The 26,663-nt window shown below is 40.9% G+C and overlaps 1 protein-coding gene across 1 annotated transcript; it reads left to right on the top strand.

The window, feature by feature from the left end:
- Positions 1 to 26,347, top strand: tnpo1 (transportin 1). The gene is made up of 24 exons (XM_080018046.1): positions 1 to 411; positions 2,825 to 2,900; positions 4,551 to 4,700; positions 7,532 to 7,638; positions 11,755 to 11,888; positions 12,648 to 12,729; positions 13,825 to 13,947; positions 14,557 to 14,675; positions 15,015 to 15,075; positions 15,811 to 15,982; positions 16,880 to 17,032; positions 17,126 to 17,351; positions 18,124 to 18,295; positions 19,019 to 19,105; positions 19,207 to 19,314; positions 21,234 to 21,392; positions 21,489 to 21,576; positions 21,670 to 21,768; positions 21,874 to 21,969; positions 23,980 to 24,055; positions 25,069 to 25,168; positions 25,259 to 25,333; positions 25,989 to 26,128; positions 26,276 to 26,347. Exons 1-23 carry the CDS (start codon positions 307 to 309, stop codon positions 26,094 to 26,096), a joined length of 2,676 nt encoding a protein of 891 aa, XP_079874172.1. The 5' UTR covers positions 1 to 306; the 3' UTR covers positions 26,097 to 26,128; positions 26,276 to 26,347.
- Positions 26,348 to 26,663: the final 316 nt, after the last annotated feature.

The following is a 26,663-nucleotide window of genomic DNA, read 5'->3' as shown; positions in this document are numbered from 1 at the left end:
AATTGTTCGCGAATCTTGCATCACTAACAGCTCGGCTAGCTAGTAGCTAGTAGCTAGCAGCTTGTCGCGAACGCGGACGTTCTTCCGTTGACAGGCCGACGTCTCGGACACCGCACGGACACACAAGCTTCCGGAGAAAATCTACCACCACCGCTGCTCGTAGCGGTCGAGTCAAAATAACCGAAAAGGAGTGATCCGACACAGCGCGTATCAATCTCGACGACAATACGGCCGGCTTTGTGAGGGGACTCCGCCGGGTGATGTGTTGACAGAGCGCCGCTCCGCCGTTCTCCGCACCGAACCAAGATGGAGTGTGAGTGGAAGCCCGACGAGCAGGGGCTCCAGCAGGTCCTGCAACTGCTCAGGGAGTCCCAGTCCCCCGACACGTCCACCCAGAGATCCGTCCAGCAAGTATCCTTTTGTCCGGACGCGGATGACACGCCGCGTAGCCTACGTGTTGGGGTTCACGCTGCCAGGAAATTCCAGGAACATTAGCGAGGGCGTCTCGTCTTGAGGTGAACTGTCCGCCGCTAGTTTACACCCCGCGACTAGTCTTGCGACTCACCGCGACCGGTTACTGACATGTAGGTGCAGTTCGTCTGGCCCATTCACCTTGTGATCTATTCGACTTGACCCCCTATGGAATAGAAAGGACCCGTCTCGTTGTTGTGCTAGTCAATGAATCCACAGAAAGGCCTTTAATATCAACTTTGTTTTAGGTGAAGGGAAGGCTGTGGGCGCTTCAATATTACCGTAATGACAACAATGCCGCGTACCCCCCCGTAGGTCACAATACAAAGCTCCTGCTGGAAGACACTGGTGTTGACATCAGTAATCGGTTATTATTATCGTTGTTGTTGTTGTTGCTTTCTGTTACCTGTGTTGATTCTGAATCCCTTTAGAAACGGCAGATATGTGAGAGAGAGCTCAGCAGCCGAATGTTGACTAATCCCAAGTTGAGATCAACAGCGCAGTTCCAGCACAAGGACAATTCAAAGTGCTTTACATAAGACGTGAAATACATGATTTAAAGGCAAAGGCGAATCCGAGTGCATTCACCTCAAAGCCAATAACAGATGAAGACACTGGAATCACAGTATTTCTGTGGCCAGGTGCATTTCCGCACAAGGGATGAGTGGGGTTTGGTGCATTGTACTGCAGACAGACTAGGAGCACGAAAAGGAACATTAACAGCCTAAAAACAACAACATATATACACAATATAGAAAATATGCTCTGTGCACAATGTGTTTTGTATTGTACATTGAATTGCAATTTAAAACAGGCCTACACACGCCAACGAGGCATGGAATTGGCCTAACTATATAATACCGTTTCATTAAAACTGGGAACAGATTACCCCATATGCACTCATGGTGCTGTATAGAATTTTAATTTAAGACTGAGTCGTCTTATCAGTTTGAACCTTTTGGCAAATGATGAAATAGATTGTGAAAGAAATGACCAACGAGAGAAACCTCTTGAATCTGTCTTTGGTCATTTCTTCCGTTAAACGTTTTTTTTACAGTACCACAGCTGACGAAGCATAATCAATGTGTCGTATGTCTCGTGAAAATTAAAATAATTACGGACTGTTTGAAATCTCAGGATGACCTTTTACGTCAGAGGAGAACAATGCAAAGGCAATATGTATTTTAAAATCTTCATGAAAATGAAATAGAAATTATTTGTCAGAAAACGGGATCACACGACCCAAAATATATGCAGTGGTTTTAAATTAAGAGATTTTAAATCGGTGACACTGCTTAAATTATACTTCTAAAGATAACTGAATTAGTGTCAGAGTTGCTCACAGGGGGTGATTTGTGTCAGCGGGGTCAAGGGTTGCGACTGTCGGGCCGGCGGAGTTCTGTAATACACAGTGTGCTAAAAAAGGGATTTATATTCATGTAACTACATCTGCTGGAAAAAAATCCACCACAGCACAGTTCCGGCTTGTGTTTTGTAACATGTGATTTAATAATTTAAACTTTTTAATTCTAAATTGTTATTTATTTTTTTTGCTTTGGCATTTTTGTTCCTATGTTAACAAAACACTGTGTCTTACAATTACTTTTTTTTTTTAACTATTCAATATAACAAAAAATCTCTCTGAGGGTGTCCTTTCGTCTTAATTATGGATAATTCAGAGTTTCAGATGATCATTACCATCACTATCATAGAATTTATTGCCTGAAATATTGCATGGTAATACTAATATAGAGATTGAAATTTGTTTTGTGTCATTTTAATAGTGTCCTTAATTTGCCTCCTGTAGTTAATGTGGTTTATAAATAGCCACTACCAACCAAAATGTCTACAGGAGAGCTGACTCACAGAATAGCCAACATACCTAGATCTACGGGCGCTCAGATACTGATAGCGTCAGCTCTCCTGACAGCGCGCTCATGTAGCGTAGCCGTAAAAATGCTCCAGTACCAAAACCCGACACCGACGTCACATGACATGGTTTCATTCAGTTCGCATTACATGTTTTAGAGGTATTGAGCTTTGGGAATAGTTTATCTTCTATCCGATATGGGCGTAAAGAAATTGGTGAAAATAGCCATTTATTAAAAGGAAGGGGTGTGCGAAATCGGTGATCTCACTATTATTTGAACTGGAAATGTCGGTGTTTGTGTTAGTACTCTGTTTTGGCGCGATCCCAAGAGTGAGTACTCTGCGCTAGTAAATCACCCAAAAACAAATTGTACCGCTGTATCTCTACCCAGAATGCACCCCACCGGTGGCGACATCCATATTGGAGGATATTATATGCTTTTGAAATGTAGACCGTTTGTCTTCCTAAACCATGTGTTCCCAGAGACTTGAGCAGTTGAACCAGTATCCAGACTTTAATAATTATTTGATATTCGTCCTCACAAAGTTAAAATCAGAAGGTGAGTTTTGGTTTAATTGTTTATTCTTTCAGTCCCGCTCATACCAGAAATCATTGGGGCTGAACGTTCGAATGTTAGATAAACTATGACTTTGATGTAATGGCTTAAATAGAGGTAATAGTTCATAATTTATTGTAAGATATTGTGATATGACCGATGGATAGATAGATACTTTATTCACCCCCCAAAGGGAAATTGCAATGTCCCAGCACCTTACATCAACACAATAAGCTAAATATTAATAAAGCAATACAAAAGAAATATGAAGAAAGAAAATGGCAGTATATGGAACATTTTGAAAATATACAATAAACCTAACACTTAACTTGACCCAATAAAAATCTTCCAATATACACAAAACCTAATGATAAGCAACAGATATAACTAAAAACAACAGACGAACAATCAAAAATATAAAAGATAAAATAAAAGCTCATGTTAAAAAATGAAATATACGGTCCTGTACAGCAACTTAAGAGATAAACAGTGATGCAGAAAGATGCATGCACAATATACCTGGGATTAAATATAACCCTTAAATGGTAAACAAAATGTTGGCAATAAGCCTATATGCAGCAAAACCAAAAAATGACAGTGAACCTACATTCACACTGCTGTATTAAAATTCACATTATAGTGGTTGTGCAAATGTTTGTGTATTTGTAAATATGTTAATGTCGTGTCACATGGATATTTACACATAATGTAAATATCATAATATAAAAAATTCCTTCTTGAAGTCCTAATTCGTCCATGATGGCCACCACTAAGTCGCAGCACTGCCTGGACAAGACATGAGTAAACCCACGGCATCCTTGTCACAGATGATATGGTGCTTAGAATATGGGTCACTCTAATTTTAAACCCAATGCCCGGCAACACTCAACTCTTGACCTAACTCTGCGCGCAGTAGATCTGTGTGGACGTTAAGGACAGACTCCGCAGTAGAACTATTTGCTTCAGATGTAGGAAGCTGTAGTCACTCAGAAAGTTGTTCAATAAGCACGTCCTCATAACGCGCATCGATTAGAAGCTGGTGTCAAGGTCTTTAACCTAATTGTCTATGGTATAAAATTGTGATGATTGTCTTAACCAAACATATGATAACACAGTACACTTATATGGATAATCTTTAAACTTATTTCAAAATTTCTTCTAACTTATTTTGAATACATTTTTAAATATTTCTTCACTGTGTGGCTATGAGTTGAGCTGAGCTAAATAAATCAATTCAATTCTGTTATTTCAATTTCTGAATTGATTTTAAAATTGTAAATGTCGATTTTTAGTTTGTAAGTCACAAAACCATTTGCCGCGTAAAGTACATACCACCATGGCTACAAATTGATTGAAATATTTCGTTTCTCTATTGGGCTGAATTTCTGGGACAAGGTTTGAATTTGCGAAATATTTAAGTAATTCACATCAGATGGTATACTGAAAGGTTGGTAGCAATTCTCAATATGTATATAAATAAACCCATACATGTCACTATATCAGTTATAGAAGCATATTGTGAACCACGATTGAGGTCAATATGAGATTGAGTCATTATTGAATTGAAATTAGTTGTGCGCTTTGCTTCGCTAAAACCTTTGGCCATTATCTAATTTTAAAAACGTCACTTGCTCACTACTTTTTAACCCTAAGATGAACCAACGCGGTCCCTGAGTGGACTGATCCTGAAGAACAATGTCAAGGCCCACTACCAGAGCTTCCCCAACGGTGTTTCTGACTTCATCAAGAGCGAATGTCTCCAAAACATCGGCGACTCCTCTCCTCTCATCCGGGCCACTGTGGGTAAGTAGCATTCTGCGTGTTACACGCAACACACAGACACACACAGAAACACACACACACACACACACACAGACAGACACACACCCTGTGTTCTGAGGAGCAACAAGGTTCCCACCACTCGCACTGTGTGTAGGTGTCGGCCTTTTCATCTGTTTAGAGCACAGCCTCTCCAGCAGCATGTGTTTCAAGGTTAAGGCCAATATTTAATTGGCAGAAGTTGACTATTATTCACTGCGTTTACCTGCACTAAATACCCAGATTAATATCAATATTCAGGTTAAGTTCATAAATGTGATAGAGGTGTTTACATGCGTTGGGAAAAATGTCATGACTCAAAAGCCCGAGTTTACACTGCGAGCGGCGTGGTGGGGTTATTGACAGAAAGTACTTGCTCTGCCGTCCATGAAAAACCTCTGTCTACCATCCCCTCAGAGTTCACTTTCTTGAATGTCCCCATTTCAGTTCTTGCGCCCGTCCCAATATCTCACTGTATTTAGCTCCCCCATCAAACTCCACATCCAAATGCTCTCACCTTCCCACCACAAGTGCACGTCTTTGCTGGTGGTCACCACGGCATCCATTGTTCATCTGCCCAACAAATTTTTTACGAGTCAAATCGATGCTGCTGAATCGCTGGGTGCATGCTTCATGCTTCATTTTGGATCCGCTAATTAAATCCGGGTTAAGTGTTACACACTTTACGATAAATGGAATGACTGAGGAAAAATCCAGGTATGTAAATCAGGTCACACTTGCGCCTACTTTGAGTTCAACTCGATTGAGATAATCGGGGTAAGGTGTTTACATGACAGGTGTTGCAATATTTGGAGTATTGCCTTAACCCGATTGTGATCAGCTTATGTAAATGCACTGATTGTCTCTTCTTTTAGGTTCTTAAACCCTAAGCCCTATTACTACCATTGCAGTATTGAAACAGTCCAAGTCATACAATACTAGCAGGTGGCTGTTTTTTTTATGCTAAAACAATGTAGCTTCAAATAGAAAATAACTTGAATAACTTACTATAGTGTATCATTCGCTCCTAAATGTTTTCTAATGTCAACTTAAACGCCCGATCCAGAGTCAGTTTTCTTTGCTCTCACCCTTAAGGCTGCTTGATAGTTATTTGTTGAAAAGCCGATGTAGGTACGCAGTAGGTATGCCGTAGGTCTCTACATCACCGGTGTCGCCTGCAGAAGCTGCCACGGTAGCTTAGGATTGTGTGATTGGTCCGCTTTTTCCCGTTAAGTGTTTCCAGTGTTTTGGGTTCATTTACGCCAACAGTGGAAACCAAAGTCGAGCAGATCAAAGAGAGAGGCTGGCTGAGGAGGTTCAAAAACTATGTACATTTATAAAACACATCATCCTCTAATTATAAAGACCAACAAATGACACTAAATTTTTGGCATGAAATATTCGCGATCTGCTTTGATTCCGTGCTAAAATAGACTGGACACTGCCATCTAGTGTGTTTGCGGTCTACGTGCGTAATCACCAACGCAGAACCATAAATACAAGCAGCAGCGTAGACACCCACGCGTACCTACGGCAGCTATTCGACGCAGAACTATGAAGCAGCATTTACACACCCCAGCCCTGCCCAATATTATTACGATGACGAGATTTGCCCTGCGCCTCTTTACTTTGGTTTTGGCTTTTGGTTCTGTGGTTTAGCTGATCTGAACTACAGTCGTCTTAGTCGCTGGTTGTCAGTAAGCCAGATCTTCACGTGAGCTCCAGTTGCCCCACCCCCATCCACCACCCTCCCTCAACCCCTCCCTATGGGCCCTTTTAATGGACCGAGGAGTCTCAATTCAATTATGGACTGTAGTAAATACAGTATACCACAAAAGTGATTTGAAATCTCGCTCGGGGCCACGTCTTGCTTTGAAGAATGCAAATTGAGAACTTAATCTGCATGCTGATGTACACTAGAGATTTCCTCACACTGGCTGGAAGTACTCTTCATATTACCCTTTTGGCCGTCCGTAAAATAGCACCAAGTTGTCTGAGAAGTATGAACAGGTTGATTTGAATGAAGCTGCAAAGCCAAATTTATTGGAAGATGCTCGCATTTTTAAAATCCAATAATATCAGATAGAGGGCTAAAACCTGGAAATAACCATGCTGATGGAGCAATCTATTCGTTTGTGATCTGCAAATTATTAAATGTTTACTGTTTATTTTTTTATTTTTTGGAGGGCATTTGGTGTGAGTCAATACATGGAGGCCTGTGATGGGGGTGATCAAGCTTTGTAATTATTTACAATATAACTATATAATTCCTATGTGTTCGTAACAATTGGTATGGTCCTGTTGCTCTCAACATAACACAGTATTTTTAAAATAACTATTTTTAATAACTTTTATTATAATTCAACAACAACACCTATATTTGAATAATCAAAGCAAATGTTTTTAATATAACAGTATTATATACTGTTATATTTAAAACATGGAGCACCTACCCCTTTGCATCTGTGATTTGGAGCTGTGATCTGCACTCTTCTGTGCGTCCCCGTGCCTCCAATAAAACAAATGAATCAGTGTGCTCTGTTTCCTTATTGAAGGAAAAAAAACAACACAGTGTATGACGGGGACACTTCTTCAGCCACGTCGACAGTTTGCCCACAGAGTCAAAATGGCTAGAACCGGGGCTGGTTCCATGTGGCTTTTCTTTTCTTATTTTTTTATTTTATTATTTTTTTTTTTGAGCACCTGCCCCTCTTAACGTCTCTGCACAGGCCTGATATACTGTACAACCACGAGATTTGGGAATGCTTTGTATGGAAAGCTGAACCTTGAGACGGACCGATGTGTTTGTTCTACAGGTATCCTCATCACTACGATCGCCTCTAAGGGTGAGCTACAGAACTGGCCAGAGCTTTTACCTAAACTCTGCCTCTTGCTGGACTCTGAGGACTACAACACATGTGAGGTGGGTGAAGAGTTTGCTTTTTAGTTACGTTTTTATAGCTGTTATGGCAAGGTATGACTCACCATGAATCACTAGACGCCAGGGTAGGGTAAAGCTGAGCCTTACTATGAAGACGTGTAACCACATTCATTCACACGTATGATGTGTGTAGTGGTGTGCAATTTCGGTTCCCTATCCCCTGTGATAGTTAATTAATTCCTTCAGTTGAACTCAAGAAATGATTACATATTTTTTATATTTAGTGTAATTTTGTACGACCCCACCAGATATTGGACAGCACATATTTCATCCATACTACTGTATGTAGCACTAGTTGATAGCATCAATTTCTGTATTTGTGTTCTCCCAATAACATAGATGTCATGCAATTCATTTTCATTCAGTTTGTAAGTGCAGAGTGGACTAATACTAATACCCTATGTACCCTAGGGCTTATTGTAGCCCTTCCTACACAATACTAACCAATTGTGGCGTCACAAGTCGTAGATCTCTTTATTATCTTAATGTTACTTGTACGACATAAAAAGCCAAAGTAATGCCAATAGCATTTGACACATGGTTGGTGTGGGTACACGCTCCCTTTCCAACATTGCAAAATGTAGAATAAATGATCCTTTCATAATACTGTTGAGTAGTAACAGGGAAATATTGCTTTCGTCAATAGCTCATCTGAAATTAAGTGGAGCTACGTTCAGCGATGAGCTCACGGCTTCCCAGCGACAAGGAAAGTTGAGCAGACTTCAGCTTGATGCTAATGAGTAGTGCCGGGCGACAGCCAATAAGAGGGAAGATCTGCTGTCAATGGGGCTGATCCTTGGAAAAAGGACGCCTGGACCACTGTGTAATTATTAATGATTAGGCAATTTTTTATTTCATTAAAAAAAAATTAAACCTCCCTTAAACTATCGATAAAATAAGGATAATTTCAGTCATTTTATGTTTCTCCAACAAGGACAATTCTTTATTTTTAGGGACGGATGGCAAGACTAGTTACCTAGGTAATTTATTTTGCGAAATTGAAAAGCTCCATTATTTGTTTGTTTGTTTGTTTGTTTGTTTGTTTATTTTTTTATTTAAAGTACAGACGGCACCATCTATCTATTAAATGTATATTAAATAAGGAAAGGGGAGAGGTTTGAAGTGTTTGGCACGCCCACAACAGTCACTCCATTCTGAGCTGACACCCACAAAGCCAGGGGTACAGAGACCCGAAGACAAGAGCGACTTGGCTTCACGCTGCAGCCCCATCGCCGGCGGTGTGACCGAATATTTCAAAGCTTATTCAGAAGCTAAAGCTTAGCTAATCTGTTTCCAGCAAAGGATGCCGAAGTTCAACATATAACACTATAAGGATGGTTACCAAATGTAACCTGCTCATAAGATGGTGGCCGCATTTATGGAATTCTTAGCATTGGCACTGGCGTGGGTGTTTTTAGATAATTTTCGTACACATCTTTTCCCGGGCTGTGCTTTATACATGGCATTTATAAGTACAAATAAAAATACAAATAACTTTCTGAGGCTGCAGTTGAAGCGTTTTGGATCCGTGTGTTGCTTGCAAGCAGCACATTGGGGACCGTGACTTCAATGGGATTTAATATTGGTGTCGAACATGCCGCAGCTCAGACATTGGCGCAACACATGTTTGGCTGAGCTGCGGTTTGATTAGTCCACATCTCCACTGTGTTTGTTTGCTTTTATCAGCAAGAAGATTATTCCTATCAGCCCTAGATTATCCTTATTACGTGTACACACTACAGCACAACATACATTCTAGCTATAGTGTTTACTTGTGGACACTTTGTGTTATTGGTTCCTGGCATGTAATGGCGTGTGTTCTGGACTGCCTTAGCTTTGGGGATGGTTCTTCTCAGATCCGATGGACAAGTTTCCATCAGTAGCTCATTGACTTTTCCTCCTTGTTCTGTTAGAACAGGTACACTTACTGTGCAACAACCCTTACTAATGTGCTCTATTAAAAGGTTTGTGCAGGTGTATGAGATGCTCGGGAATTAGACGTTGCGTGGTGTGAAAGGGTTTGTACAGGTCTTGTCTTAAAATAAGTTTTAATGGCAGCTATATGTTGTTATGTTGTGTTGGTGCCAGGATCTGGTTCATTGCCACTATGAGACAAATTCCAAGTATTTTTAGCACATTGCTGCCTCCAACCTTATTAAAAAATCTGCCTCACATTTGCAAAACAGCTTGGAGGAAGCTTTGGTGAACTAACTCCTTGCACTGGCAAACTGTCATGTGCATGGCTGGCATTCTTGCATTTAATGACTTTCCACAGCAGGATGCAGGAGGGGAGAATTACATTCTAGACGCCACGTCATTGGTATGCATGAAGGGCTTCCTCTCTATTCTGTTATGCTTCCTTATCCGTACACATTAGCATACAGATATCATTATGCTGAGGGGAACCTGTGCATAATGTTGCCATTGTTGAATTGTGTCATTTCTTGGATGTGACCTTGTAAGGTGGCTGTTAACCTCATTCCTCCTTTCCAGCTATAACCAGCCACCATATTGTTGGTAGTTAATCAAAAAGAAAGCCGGCTATGCAAATGGTTACCATAGGAACGGCTTTTTGTATGACTGATAGCGTAAGTATGAGCAGACAAGTTGCTTTAGATTTTGATATTCAGGCTGCTCTTGCTGGCAAGGCTGAAATCCATTATGAATACATATTTACATAATGTGAGTGTGCATGTATGTCTGAGTGGTTAACAGGCATTTGAAGGTCGATAGGGCAAAACTGAGACGTGGAAGAGGGCGAATTACTGCATTGTACAGCCCTAGTTTGTGAGCAAAGACATACACAACATAACTCGGAAAAGCCAGCATTACTGTTGCCTAGAGGTAATTGATTTACTTTGTTTAATTGCCATGAATAATCCAAGTGATCATATTAATTATTGTGAGTATTATTCCAGTTGAGATGTAAATTCAAACTTCATTAGCCTATATCAAAAGGCTTTTGGTTGTTTTGTAAGGAGGCAGCACCTTGTGCTTGTAGTGCAATTTTACCTGTGTAGTATACAGTATATATTGATTTAATCCCATTCTAATATGTAAATTTCGTGCCATGGCCCATGTGTTTTTTGGGGAATAAATATAATTTGTGTTGTTAATTAATCTATTAATTGTCAATCTGACCAAAAATCAATCTATGACATTCATCTAAAGTTTGGATTATATAAATGTATACATGTGTGTAAAGGTTTGTAATGTGTGAACAAATGTAAACATACTGCTTTGTGTGGACAGCTGGATAAAATTGAAGAAGAAGCAATAATTGTCTGGGCAGTTCAAGTTCAAGAGATTATTTGTCCCATACAGTGGAGCGGTGTTTAGAGTAAGGAGATCATCTTTAAACCAGGGCAGCATAAAGTGCCCGTCTCATTTAAGCCAGTCACAGTTTCTTTTACTTGGATCCCATGACTGTAGGCCTGCGTCAGCATCTTCTCGCTATGACGCGGCGCTTCTCCTAGTTAGCCTATGGGATCAAAAAATATAAATCCAAAAATCAAGTTCAATGAAAGCGGCTCACGGCACACCACTGTGGCAGAAGCAGTTCCCAGAATTTAGTTCCCAGAAAAATTCCCCCCCGCGTCAACGAGAATCCGGCTTCAATTGGACCAGTAGAGATTCGATGGAGTGGCTGTGTCTACTCTTTATCTAGGTCAGCGCTTTAAACCGATGAGCCTGGGATCAGTTAAGCATCTGCCTTGTTGCTGTGTCCGTAAGCCAGACAGTAAATCCCTACCTAGTGCACCAGGGTCTCTCTGATTCCTGTATTTTGTAGCGGAAATCTGAGACGAGGTCAAAGGAAAATAACTTTGTTTACATTCAAAAACAAAAATTAAAATACGACACAAACACCAGGGATTGGGGCATGACCCAGCTGGCTGTCGTCTCTCCTAGCGGTTCAGTTTGAACATAGGGTGCTGATTATGATTTTAATTTACTGTATCCGCAGCAGTGCTGCTGAAAGCCTGAATATATTAGTTGTAAATCCATTTTTATTTTTGAATCTTGAGGGCAGATGAATGTCCCTTGGTTTTATTCAAAACATCCGTTCTATTTATTTCCCCTTTCCCGCTTTCTGTCCAGGGGGCGTTTGGAGCCCTGCAGAAAATCTGTGAGGACTCAGCCGAAATCCTCGACAGTGACATGCTCGACCGTCCTCTGAACATCATGATTCCAAAGTTCCTGCAGTTTTTCAAGCACAGCAGCCCCAAGATCAGGTGAATTCCTTCCCAAATGTACTGTATTTACGTTTATCGACTCCATAGCAAAAATAGCAATTTAAGGTGCGGATAAAAGAAGTTAACTGATTGCGTAATTTAATTTAAATGGATATTTAGTTACTGAAACTTCCAAAAAATAGTATTTTGCTGTGACTGAATTCTGTTTGCAAGCTTTAAAGATAATGCGGGAGAAGGATATTTATCCGTATTTCTTAATGCGATTAAAAAATCGAATCACTGGTGTGTTTTAAAATTATGACAATTAAGTTCAAGTTCAAGAGATTATTTGTCACATACATACACATATGGTCGTACATATATGCAGTGAAATGTCATGACACCCGGTGATTACGCACAAGCTCTATAAGCTCGAAAAATACTCAAATGTGTGTAATTAGTCGCTTTATTTGCAGTTATATCTTCTTTATCAAGAGCTTCTTAAAAAGAAGAATTCAGAATTTTTTTTCCGTTAATCTGCAATGCTGGCATCGTTAAGTAAAGCTGGAAATATGTACCGGGAATATGTACTGGAAATATGTATATGGCTCAACTATAGCTCCTGATGAAGGGGTGGGGGACTTGGACTTGGACAGAAGTTCCATTGCTGGTGTGAAGTATGTGAAGGAGGCTTGCTGCCGTTTGCTGTAAAACTGTGTGTGTGTGTGTGTGTGTGTGTGTGTGTGTGTGTGTGTGTGTGTGTGTGTGTGTGTGTGTGTGTGTGTGTGTGTGTGTGTGTGTGTGTGTGTGTGTGTGTAGATCCCACGCCATCGCCTGCGTCAATCAGTTCATCATCAGCCGGACTCAGGCTCTGATGCTGCACATTGACCCTTTCATCGAGGCAAGTGTCACTGTCACCGCCGCTTCGCGTAGATGTTGATGTAGTGGTTTAATGTCCATGTGGCCATGACACCACCCTGCTGAAGTACAAGATATGTTCTAATCGTCAGAGCAGGGTGGGGGAGTCACATGGTCGCTTACAGTGTTTGCCGTTGTTGGCACTTAATTCAGCCAAACATGCAATCTTTGGCCAAATATTTCCGATCACCCATTTTTCAATACCCTGTTTGTTTATTATTTACTGTCTGCTTTGTTGAAACAAACAAACAAACAGTTAATAGTTTTATCTGATCTTAAAATCGAATCTAACATAAAACAGTCACAGAGGTTCAAACATAAAGCCTTAAATGGGAACTTGTATCACAGCATTTTTATAAGTACATGAGCTCAGTTGCGGAGCAGAGCTTTAATGTTATGTTTAAAAATGCTTACTGTTTTGTCATAATTTTTATCTTTTTAACAAACGCAAGCCATCGTTGTTTTTATGCAAACTTTTGCTTCCTTTTCAATAATGTACAGCAATACAAATAGGGATGGATAAATACTTTATTCATCCCCCAGCAGCTCACATCAAAAACAATAGGCAGTAATAATACCAATAAATAAATCAAATAAATAATCCTGAATAATACATAATACATTATTGGGACAACCATGAAAAATAATACATTTTGCAATAAAAACCTGAAAACCACAAACAATTTTACACAAAGTATAAAATATGGCAGGATAATGGAAAATAAACCTGAACAATTTGTAATTAAGGGTTATAAACTTGAAAAATGTTAGCAGTAAAACAGAATTCCGACAATAAAATGAAAAAAATAAAATAAAACTAAAATTAACAGTAAAACACAAAGTAAACACTAAACTAAAACAACTATCCAGAGGACAACGTGGATACTCATTTGTTAGAAGGCAGTAGAACCCATGACCTAAACGATAACGAAATGCACAAAGCGTCCTTGTACACACATTATCATTGCCTGGATGTACAGGTGTGATCTCATTGAGTGTTTCACCCGTTGGGGTTACGTGGCTTTGCTTCCCCTGGTGACTGAAGGAACATCCTTCATCATCCTCTGTCCCCCCACAGAATCTGTTTGCTCTGGCCACGGACGAGGAATCGGAGGTGAGGAAGAATGTGTGTCGAGCACTGGTCATGCTGCTGGAGGTGCGCATGGACCGCCTCCTGCCGCACATGCACAACATCATACAGGTGAGCTAAGACGTCCTCACACAGGTCTCTTACCAGGTGCTCGAAGTGATTGAGTTTTGTCCTGAGAAATTGTAAGCACCAGAATACCTTGAAAATAGCCGCCTTTTTTGTGCCGCAGTGCTTGAGAAGTCCTTGGAAAAAAAACACTACCTTTGAAAATGTGTGATATTCCACCTGGTTTTGTTATTCAAATCTAACTTAATAAATGGTTTGCAACAGATTATGCGATGGAAATGTAATGTAAAAAAAAATCCAGCTTGGCTAGTAGTAGATGACAATGAGACTAATAATCGATATATAGATATAATAGATATACTATTATAAATAATACACAATGACAATATCTTATGTTTTGATTAATAAAGATCAAATAAAATATGTATTATATTTGTTTTGCCTGAAAGTCCTTGAAAATGGGGAAAAAAAAACAACTTGAAAGTAAAAATGGCAGAATGAACCCTGCTATCGTCCATTGGTTGCATTGGTTTTCTGCCTTTTTGTAGAATTATGAATTCATCATTCGTTAAATGGACAAAACAGTTCTCAGTATATCATCAATATGTATAAATATATTTTTATTCACACACACACGTATGTATTTTGTCCCAGTACATGCTACTGAGGACCCAGGACCAGGATGAGAACGTGGCTCTGGAGGCCTGTGAGTTCTGGCTCACGCTGGCGGAGCAGCCCGTGTGTAAAGATGTTCTGTGTGGACACCTCCATCAGTAAGGAATGCGAGTGATTATACTGTACACACACACACACACACACACACACACACACACACACACACACACACACACACACACACACACACACACACATTACCATTTGAGAAATTGAAACTGGTGATTCATGGACACCTTGGCTTTAGCCTCTTCGTCCCCTTTTACCTCATAATGTTCCAACAACCCTGACACTTGACCCCAGCCCAAGCAGCTGTCCCCACACTGACACATTAATCCGTCCCCACAGGAGAAACACAATTTGAGTTATGGCCCGTGGGCTCAAACCCAGTGTCCTTGCCCTCTTGCTCTCGTTTTCCTTTATGTCTGCTGCTCCAGGCTGACCCCCGTGCTTGTCAACGGGATGAAGTACTCAGAGATCGACATCATTCTGCTCAAGGTGAGTCTCCATGACCCGAGGGACCGACCTGTTCAACGGGAGAAATATTGCAATGTGTTGGGCTGCGGGTTTAATCTGCCCTACGAACCAAACAGTTACACCGTGCCTCTGACGCCATCACAGAGGAAATTAAATTCAGAGCTCTGACTTCAACCCAGGATGGCAACTAATTTATTCAAATTTACAATATCAACCAACCTGCGAGACAATGTGTAACGTGCAAAAGGTTTAACTTTGTTAATGCCTTGTTAAATAATTATTTTATTTATATTTTATTTTGTTATAGAAAGTTGTTACCAATCTGTTTTGAGGGATAGTTTGCTATCAGTAAATTATTAATTTGTATAACATTGTGCAAATTCAGGAGCATGGATAGGAGTTGGTGTCTTAGCAACTATTCTAATGAGTAGTGAGCAGTTGTATTTAGTTTTGTAGAATATTGTCCAAGTTTAAGATTAGTTGAAGGAGTCTCAAGGCACCCTGTTTATAGATTTCCTCATGTCACAACATGCTACATAGAACAAGACAATGGGATGAATCCTAGATAATCTGACAACCACAAGAATAATTATTGTTGAATTCAAACCTTAGACCTACTAGCTGCTGGAGAGCCTATAGAATTGAATCATGTATATTAGAAACTAATGTACTGTAGCTCTAGAGCAACAATTCTGCATGAGTGTAAATCCATACCTACCCGGAAGCACAGAGGAAAAACAAAGTGTGTTTGATCAGGGGGACATCGAGGAAGACGAGGCCATCCCCGACAACGAGCAAGACATCAGACCTCGTTTCCACCGCTCGCGCACAGTGGCCCAGCACCACGAGGCCGATGGGATTGAGGAGGAGGGCGACGATGAGGATGACGATCTCGACGATGATGACACAATCTCTGACTGGAACCTGCGTGAGTTCAACTTTGCCCTCTCTGCGTTTTCCCCCCTTATGGCTCCTGCTTTTTGACCGTTTTCAACTGCTCGCGTGGATAGGATTTTGTACTTAAATACACCCGCACACCGCTCACATTCGGGAGATGTCCATATAAGGACATGTTCCCTGGTTTACGAGGATCCACTTTTTAGCAGGACAGAAAAATAGGCGCAACATCTTCTCTCGGTCAAATTGTTATCGGTATTACTGGTGTTAGACTGTGTTGGGGCGTACACCGATGACATTACTTGCCCACCGTCGTTTTGCTTTAAAACATTTTTTTTTCAGAGAAATAAGACCTAAATAAAAACATTTTATCAAGCGTTATCAATACTTAATCTGATGCTACAAAAGTGAAAGTGGCTGCTTGTGCACGCATAGCAGGGTGGCAGCACTATCTGCTTATCACGGGGGGAGAGGAGAGAAGGCTGTAGGAGAGCTTACATCAGGTCTTGATCAGGACCTCTCTTCCTCCATCCGTAATTAGCGGCCATGCATAACGGGGACACTCCGTGCCCCGTGGTTAAATGTTCAGTGTTACTGGTAACACAGACAAGAGTTTATTAACCAGTGGGAAAAATTCCTCACCGTGGCATCCCTACTCTCATACTGTTTATAGTTGTAGCCTATTTGTAATGAATTATATTCTTTATGAATGCTATCTGGATATACAGTATTTTGCAATGCGCGTCTCGCCATGTTTTCATACCTTTTACTTTGAAATATTTTAACATTGAAATACTTAAACAAGGACATGAAAATATAAAAAGTGGCTGATTATGTATGTCAAGTGACTGTACAAGCATAGTACAGCCCCTGTATGTCGCTCAACCCACTGTGTGTGTGTGTGTGTGTGTGTCTTCTCATGTGTCAGGTAAGTGTTCTGCAGCCGCGCTAGATGTGTTGGCCAATGTGTTCCGGGACGACTTGCTGCTGCACATTTTGCCCCTACTCAAAGAGCTGCTTTTCCACCCGGAGTGGGTTGTCAAAGAGTCTGGCATTCTGGTCCTGGGAGCTATTGCTGAGGGTAAGAACAGCAGAAGAGCACATTTTGAGGGAGTACTTTTGACGAGCTGATTTGCTGGAAGTATATAATATCCTGTTTGTTTTTCGTCTCCAGGCTGTATGCAAGGCATGATAACGTACCTCCCCGAGCTCATTCCGCACCTCGTCCAGTGTCTGTCGGACAAGAAGGCCCTGGTGCGCTCCATCACCTGCTGGACCCTGAGCCGTTACGCCCATTGGGTGGTCAGCCAGCCCCCTGATGTCTACTTCAAGCCCCTGATGACAGAACTCCTGAAACGCATTCTGGATAGCAACAAACGTGTGCAGGAGGCTGCTTGTAGGTAAGTAGGCATCTCCGCTCGAACTGTCATTGCACTTTGTCCATCAATTCTTTATTTAAAAAAAATTAAAAAATCGCCACTACCATGTACTCATAGTGCTTCTTGGTGGTTTGATAATGGTTGGAGAAGTTAAGAAAGTGTGTGTGTGTGTGTGTGTGTGTGTGTGTGTGTGTGTGTGTGTGTGTGTGTGTGTGTGTGTGTGTGTGTGTGTGTGTGTGTGTGTGTGTGTGTGTGTGTGTGTGTGTGTGGAGGAAGCATAATATTTTATTTATTGTGTTTGGGCATGCTTGCATCATCATAATGGTAAACTGTCTGGCATCCGAGTGGTTTATTTTGCGTTTGCGTATCAATCTTTATTTTCCGAGTGATTTAGGGTGTCATCAGTAATATTGAATTTGTATTTGTGTGTGTGTGTGTGTGTGTGTGTGTGTGTGTGTGTGTGTGTGTGTGTGTGTGTGTGTGTGTGTGTGTGTGTGTGTGTGTGTGTGTGTGTGTGTGTGTGTGTGTGTGTGTGTGTGTGTGGCTATATAATATAATAGTATATATAATAGTATATATAGTAGTAGTAGTATATATATAATAATATATAATAGTAGCAATATTAATAATAGTACCACTTGTAATAATAATGGCATATAACTATAACTGCAATGAAAAATAATTAAAGTGAAGGGGAGGATGTTGTTCTGGAGAGTTGAGGAATGGAGCAGTTACTTCCGTGAACTGTAACTGGAACGCCCGCCTTCTTCCCCTTCTTCGTCGTCCTGCCCAGTGCCTTTGCCACTTTGGAGGAGGAGGCCTGCACGGAGCTGGTGCCCTACCTGGCCTACATCCTGGACACGCTCGTCTTTGCCTTCAGCAAGTACCAGCACAAAAACCTCCTCATCCTCTACGATGCGATAGGAACGCTGGCGGACTCGGTGGGACACCATCTCAATAAGCCGGTACGTTGAGACGCTCGCGGCATGTGTTTGTACACACGCGGAAGCATACGCATACGCTCTCTGCTCTGAAAGGTGGTTAATGTCCTGCCCTGGTCTTCTCTTTGCTCTGGTTACCAGATCTAGTTTCATGCAGGTTAATGCTGTTGAAACAACGGGCCAATGTACTCGTTTGCCTTAGATGCTTTTGTCGACCAGCGCGTACCGAAAACCATTTCCCCACATGTTTGTATTTTCTTCTTCTGACAGTCTGTTATGTATCTTAAGTTTTCGACTTGAAGGCAAATCCCATTTAAGCCTTGTTTAAGGTTCCACAGTGCTGTGGACTTTTGCCGTCGGCCTCAATGCAGCGGACTGGGGTGAGCGTGAGATGCAAACGTATGATGCTTCTCTCTCAAGTTCAAAATGCCACCACATTATTTAAATCTAAAATCAATATTCAAATTTATTTTAAGTTACTAGGCTACTAATTGTGCCCTTACATACTTTATCTTCATGCAATGATTCCCAAAAAGGTCAGCGAAGCTTTCTGTTGCACCACTAAATAGAGTTCCAAAATTGTTCACCAAACAACCAGTATTCATGGCTTGTTTCTCATACGGTTTAGCAAGAATTTGTGGACTTATATCCTATATGTTTACACCATGATCAATATGAACATACTACCAAAACAAATCCCCTGTTGTCAATAGACAATAACTGTTCAAAAACTGTTCCTAATGTTAGGAATACATCCAGATGTTGATGCCTCCACTGATTCAGAAGTGGAACCAGCTCAAGGATGAGGACAAAGACCTGTTCCCTTTACTGGAAGTATGTTGGAACAGTACAGATTTCAAAGTGTTGTTGAAAATGAATCGTGGAGTTTTGACTGCGACGTGTTGTGTTTGACACACTCTGCATCTCTGCCTCAGTGTCTGTCGTCAGTAGCCACGGCCCTGCAGAGCGGATTCCTGCCCTACTGCGAGCCTGTGTACCAGCGCTGTGTCAATCTGGTCCAGAAGACCCTTGCTCAGGCCATGGTGAGTCTTGTTCACACATACACGTTCCACGTTCCAAGTTTCAACGTTTTATTTGTCAACGCACAACATCAAGCAACAGTAAGCGTCAAGTTGGCCCTGAAATGCTTACTTTCAAAAATACAAAATACATTTTTGAAGTTACAGCAAACAGGTGAAACTTACTCAAATAAAGTTCAAAAGAAACCCCCTATAATAATAATAATAACCCCCTGTAATAATAACCCTCTATTATTATTATTATTACAGGTATTCCTCACTTAACAACCTACCTGTTTAACGACCGTTTACCGCGGCGTGCTGCTTGTGCAGCATCTCCGTGTCAAACATCTCCTCACGTATCCCCCTTTATAAACTATATACACAATATACTTTATACACTATATATACTATATACACAATATACACTACATATACTATATACACTATATAAACTATATACACATTATATATACTATAGATACTATATACACTATATATACTTTATATACTATATACACTGTATACATCTCATCTCATCACTGTTCTCAGTGTCTCAGTGTCACTAGTGTAGTGTATTCACTACACTAGTGTTTGCATGGCCACGCCCCCTTACCGTGAAATAACACTGGTCCTTGAAAACTGAAAAGTGTAAATAATCACAGAAAGTCGTCACCTTGTCGTTACGGCATCCGTCATTGTTGTCCCACGCGGCGTCCAACGATCATGCTTCGATCACTCCATTATTGCCTGACACGGCACCAAACGGTCACCTGTCTCTATTTCCACAGACGGCACGTGATGAATGAGAAGTTCTGGTTTACAGGCAAACATGGACGGTTGTTTTAAAGACAGGAGGGTTGTGCCATGTAGACCGCATAGTGGCTGCTCTGTGAAAGGAGCAACCAGGAGACGACAGACCGATGCGGTCAACGTAAACTCCAAAAATCGTGCTACGTTTAAGAGAACCGGGGAAACTGTAATACAAACACAACTAAACTGGGCCGTGTGTGTGTGTGTGTGTGTGTGTGTGTGTGTGTGTGTGTGTGTGTGTGTGTGTGTGTGTGTGTGTGTGTGTGTGTGTGTGTGTGTGTGTGTGTGTGTGTGTGTGTGTGTAATTTCTTGGATCTGTGTTTTCTAAGATATAGTGGTACTTTGACAAACGAGTTTAATTCGTTCCATGACAGAGCTCCATAATTCAGTCTGTTCGTATAGCAAATCAATTTTCCCCATTGAAATTAATTGAAATGCCATTAATCTGTTTCAGCCCCCAAAAAAACACCCCAATTTTTTTTTGTTACGTGTTTTTAAATAAGAAAAATGTATTTATAAATAACAAATATTGTATAAAAACATAATAAAACATAGTAAAAGAGAATGTGTCGATTATTTTTGCCTTCTCGCAGATCATCACGTTATCTCCTGCGAGCTGCTTCTCCGTCAACCACACCAACAGCAGATTCTCCATCTTCATGGACAGCGGTCCGCAGCTTAGACAATATTTTAACGCCCTTGGCTGGCGTAATACCCTTTATCGTCTCCTTCTGCTTCAGTATGGTACATGTCGTAGAAGTACTACGCTCGTACTGCCTCGCCAATTCCATCACACGCACACCTCGCTCATGTTTTTCTGTTATTTTGCACTTTAAGTCAATGGGCATCATCCGCTTCTTCTTCTCAGCACTTACTTTTTTCGGACCCATGGTTCGAAATTTTTTTTGGCAAAATTACCGCACATAAAGCACAAATCGCGAGCACAAAACACAAAAGAGATGCTTCCAAGCTCAGGTAACCACGTGAAGTGAAGGAGTGAGACGCAGGATGCTGACCGCATTCGCTCGCCACGCCAACCAGCGGCGGCACCCGAAGCTCGCTCCTCGTAACTCAAATTTTTGCTCGCAAATCAATACAAAAAATTGGTCAATTATTTTCTCTTCTCTTAGCTCCATCAGACCCAGCCGGACCAGTACGAGTCCCCCGACAAGGACTTCATGATCGTAGCTCTGGATCTCCTCAGCGGCTTGGCCGAGGGACTGGGGGGCAGCATCGAGCAGCTGGTTGCTCGTAGCAACATCCTCACGCTCATGTACCAATGCATGCAGGTGAACGACGGGAGAAGCAGAAAAAATGAACAGAATAGAACACCCCAGCACCTTTTATTCTCTGTCACCGCTCAACCTTATTTCTCTCGTCCTCAGGATAAAATGCCGGAGGTGCGTCAGAGTTCTTTTGCCCTGCTGGGGGATCTGACCAAGGCCTCCTTCCAGCACGTCAAACCCTGCATCGGTACGTACTCCGGAGGTGACAAGTGAAAAGGGTGTCTGTCGGTCCGCAGATAAGTACTTTAATATGTCTGCTTCTATGTATTCTCTCCTCCAGCTGATTTTATGCCCATTCTCGGTACTAATTTGAACCCAGAGTTAATATCCGTGTGCAACAATGCAACATGGGCAATTGGAGAGATTTCTATACAGATGGGTAAGTGTGAAAATGTCATCTTTCAAACCATACCAGTACAAGATACAAAAAACACCTCAATTCAGCCTTCAACTTATAATCAAAGTCCCTCCTTGTGACCCCTAGGGCCTGAAATGCAGCCATACATTGCCATGGTGCTGCACCAGCTGGTGGAAATCATTAATAGGCCCAACACGCCAAAGACTCTGCTGGAGAACACAGGTACCACTAGGCAGCGCTGCTGGGACGCCACCCGCCACATACGGGGAGGCGCTCGCACGCGGCTGGGATGCCAAGTCACTCATCTACTTCTTCAGAGCTTCTCCTAGTCCTGGGCAGGGTACAGGGTTTGCCCGTTTCAGCTAAAGTTCTTCAACCGAAGTACTTAAATAAACAAAAAAAACAAAAAAAATGTTTTTTCCTGCAACCCGATCTCAAAAACTACTCAACACTCTGAGCCTTTGAATTGAGCGAGCCCTGTAAGTGCCCGGGCTTGGACTGAAGTGATATGAAATACAATTGTGGTACTGTGAGGTTATGTAGCATATAGATTAAAAATAATGAGACAAATAAGGTTATTTACAGCCTCATTTAGTGCATTAATAACATTTGGACAACAGCAATACTCACTGATCACCCAAATACTGTAGATCCATCGAAAGATACTTAAACCAGCTATAAGCATTGTTGTAGTATTGGAAGGAATATATAGCACCTAGCCTTTAGCCCTCAATTAGGGTTACGCTTTACTCCGTCCATCAAAAAACTAAATTGGAAAGTAACCATTTCAACTACGTCAGGAATCAGGAATGAGGCGTAACCTGCCAAAATAACGAAAACACTAGGAACTCTGTAGACATGTACCTGTTTGTTTGTTGTCACGTTATTTATTTGTTGCTTTTAGTTACTGTTCTTTAAATGTGGATGCCTATCTGCCAATAGATGTTGAATGTTGTTAAGGGTGGCAAATGTTTGATGCAGGATATGTGAAAACCACCAGGCGTGGACCAAACCAGTGATCTCCGCTTGCGATTTTGACCAAATTGATTTAAGTGGAATCTGACTGACACATATGGCTCCTTTTTGTGATCATATGTGAGATTTTCAGTAATGGCTGCTTCAGAAATCCCACAAATCACACATTGCGATGATTATGCCGGACGTTACGGCACATGGAATTGGAGGAGGCTGAGAAATTATTAAATAACCCACGCCCAGCACTGTAATATCTGTCAGATGTTGTAAAATCCTGCACTGAACTGTATTTCTGATGAGCCTACCATCTGCTTTCTGCATGTGTCATTGGACTGTTCATAAATGCCTGTTTGTTAATGAGAATGTTGCATAGTTCTGTGTCTTTTAAACTTAGGTCCTCCCTCCTCTCTGCCTCATACCAACCTGCCGTGCTGGATACTAGTCTCCTTCCATGTAGTTGGCTTGGAGTAATCTGTCATTTCCACACACAAAAAAATATATATGTATATGTATGTATGTATGTATGTATGTATATGTATATGTATGTATGTATATATACGTATGTATATACAGTATATATGTATATGTATGTGTATATATATATATATATATATATATATATATATATGTGTGTGTATGTTTGTATGTATGTATAAATGTATATATATATGTATATATATATATATATATATATATATATATGTGTATGTGTGTATATGTATATATAATATATGTATACACACACACACACACACACACACACACACACACACACACACACACACACACATTAATGTTATGATGGAAAATTAACCTCTGTAAGTTTAAGGGAGAAATCTCTGAAAGCCCAATTGAACAGTTTCTGTTAAATAACATCTTTATTATTATTATTATTATTGTTATTATTGTTATTATCATTATTAGCACATTGTTGGTTCAGGATCTTTTTGTAAGAGGCATGCCACCATTTGCTCTTTTGATTCTGAATGTTTTGTCAACAAAAATGTTCTCCCTTAAACGTCTTTGTTCTGATAGTGTCATGTTTTGCATTCCTTCCCCCCCGTCGCTCTGGGGCAGCAATAATCTACACGAGTGGGGAAAAAAAAAAAATCTTCTGTTTATTATCATACACAGATTCTGTTGATTTATGTTTCTGAGTTCTTTGTTTTTTCTTTATTTTTTTCTCCTTGTCCCCTCCTCATTGCTCATGTCTTGGTTGGCGTTTGGTGGTGTATAACCGTGGTTGCGTTACCTTAGCAATAACAATTGGTCGTCTTGGTTACGTTTGTCCTCAAGAGGTGGCACCCATGCTACAGCAGTTTATAAGACCCTGGTGTGTATTATTCAATCTTTTATTTAATTCATTTTCTGTCACCGTTCTTCCTCTCCTTTTTTGCCTCTCTCAGAACTGTTGCTCTGTTCTACTTCCTGTTATCTTTCTTTCTCTCTCCCTCTCTCTCCCTCTCACTTTCCTTGTGATGTAAGCTTTTTGTGTTTTTAATTTCTTCAGTTTACAAGTCAGTTTTGTAATCATTGCAGACCATATGACTAACCCCTGTCCTCTTTTATTTTTTTAGGCCTTATTTGTGATTTTTGTAGCACCTTTCACGTATTACACATTGATTTTTTTGATTTGATTTACTGTTTATTTTTTCGTCATTGTTATCGTGTCGCTGACTACCTAGTGAATGCATGGGATTGTCACATGCGCTGGTTCAGAAGGAAAAAGGGCAAGGGAGCAGTCTTAGCTGCGACTGCGTTTCCAAAGCCCTTTCTCGTTTTTTCTAGTCCTCCAGCTGCATGTGCCTTTCCTAGACGCCCCCCCCCCCCCAACCCCCCACCCGCCGACCCCCACTCTAGTCACTATTTCGACAAAGTAACTGTAATTTTTCAAGGTGCTATAGATGAGGTTTTTTCCAAATACCAAATAACATGACCCAAATCTTTGCTAGAGTATGATCAGAACAATTCACGTGTTTTTAAAACTTTTTTAAATGATTATTTGTGATTGGAATTTTTAATTTTAACCTGCTTTTGATGTGCATGTTTAAGTTTCTGCTGTCTTAGTTTCTATGGAAAAATATATATTTTTTTCTTACTTTAATGTTTTCTATGTAGTATGAGGAGAATTTAGAAGGAGTGTATACAAAGATATTATAATTATAGATTTCCATAATTTAACATATGCTTCTTGAGTGCTATCTAATTGTAGGCTTACATTATTGTAATTTAGCAGTTTGGATATACTTATTTTAGCTTATTTGTAACAAATGCTATTTAATAGAAGCTAATGTTGTTGTCGTCTTGTCTGAAACCATAGATTAAGATTTTCCATGTTATCGATAGGTGCACGTCTCTACGGAACATAAGAGACAATGAGGAGAAAGACTCTGCGTTCCGAGGGATCTGCACTATGATCAGTGTCAATCCTGGAGGCGTAGTGCAGGTCAGAACCGCTCGGCACCCCTATCAGGATAACCAACGTTGCAATTATTAAAATCCAGTGTCACCTCAACGTGCCTCCCCTCTCTTCCAGGATTTTATATTCTTCTGTGACGCAGTTGCTTCCTGGGTAAATCCTAAGGAGGATTTACGTGACATGTTCTGCAAGGTAAAGAAAAATAAAAAATAAGCAATGACTATAACTTAACTTTGGTCTTTGCAATAGTTGACTCCAAACAGGTGGAAAATTCTGGGTTCAAAGTCCTGCCTGTTTTTGCTCTAGCCATGCAGTGATCCATCAGCTGGACCTCTGGGTTGACGCTAATAACTAAATCCACATGGTTTGACTAAAAATCCTGGAGTACAATTTTACTTTCTGAACCTGGACTTTCCACCTCTGACCCCAATAGGGAAGTGTTTGTGTTATCTTGTTTTTGTACTTTAATAGTGTCATCATCACTGCTGAAAACACTGTAAACACATCTAAACACAGTTTTCTTTCAGCAACTTAAACGGCAATAGAACCAGCCCTGTATTCGTGCTGAATTCTCTAGCAGAGGTAGAGAAGTCCAGGTTCTGAAGGTAAAAATCCTGCCATATTTTTGCTCCAGCCCTGCACTGGTCAGCTGATTCAACTCTCTGGGTTGATGCTGGTTGACGCAAATCCTCACGGCGTAAATCCCGGAGTGGAATTTCACTTTCTGAACCTGGTTCTTCCACATCTCTAGTTCTCTAGGTCCGTACCGCTGTTTGATACACCAAACTGAATCTGAGCAATGTCAGATGTTGCGGCTCACCCATGTGCTCATTTTCTGTGCTTTCAGATCCTTCACGGGTTCAAAAACCAGGTGGGTGAGGAGAACTGGGGCCGCTTCTCCGACCAGTTCCCCTTGCCTCTAAAGGAACGGCTGCAAAGCTTGTATGGGGTGTAAAGGTTTCCATAGCAATGGGCCTGTTCAGTGGGGTCAGTTCTTGTTTTTTTTAATCATTTCAATACTATACTACTACTCTATCTATCTATCTATCTATCTATCATTATGACAATTTCAATTAGCCTTTTCTATAGGTCTAACGGTTGTTTCCAATTTTGTTTCCACTTTTTTCAATACAGGTGGGAGACTGTAGGGAGCCTCTTTTACCCAGGGAACATGTCACCCTTTACTGGGAGGGAAGGGTCTGCCAGCCGGGGGGGGGGGGGGCCCTCCCAGGCCATGGTGGACGGGGTGGGAGGGAGTAGCCAACCAGTACCTGACGCACCCATGCATCTGCCATGGGGAGGGAAGGATTCAGGACGTCTGAACTTTTATTGTTTTGATTCCAACACAAATTCTAAAACGCAGGACAGGAAGTTCTATATTACTAAGTGAGAATTAAAAACAAACCCGTAAAAACGTAAATATAACGCAACACCACTAGAGAGATCACTTAAGCTTAGGAAAATGGCAGTGTAGCTACATTGACTATTATCGAGGATGGAATAAAAAAATGTAATCAGGGAT

The sequence above is a fragment of the Zeus faber genome (genome assembly GCF_960531495.2).
Source record: "Zeus faber genome assembly, chromosome: 17".
Taxonomy (NCBI): Eukaryota; Metazoa; Chordata; class Actinopteri; order Zeiformes; family Zeidae; genus Zeus; species Zeus faber.
The sequence above is the reverse complement of the archived record's forward strand: the minus strand, read 5'-3'. Positions and strand labels throughout refer to the sequence as shown.

Bases quoted from the DNA above. Each gene is read 5' to 3' on its own strand.
- tnpo1 (XM_080018046.1), top strand. From the start codon at position 307: ATGGAGTGTGAGTGGAAGCCCGACGAGCAGGGGCTCCAGCAGGTCCTG. The intron at 21,769-21,873 runs GTAAGTGTGAAA...TGTGACCCCTAG, and splicing joins AGAGATTTCTATACAGATGG to GGCCTGAAATGCAGCCATAC. The intron at 25,169-25,258 runs GTCAGAACCGCT...CCTCTCTTCCAG, and splicing joins ATCCTGGAGGCGTAGTGCAG to GATTTTATATTCTTCTGTGA.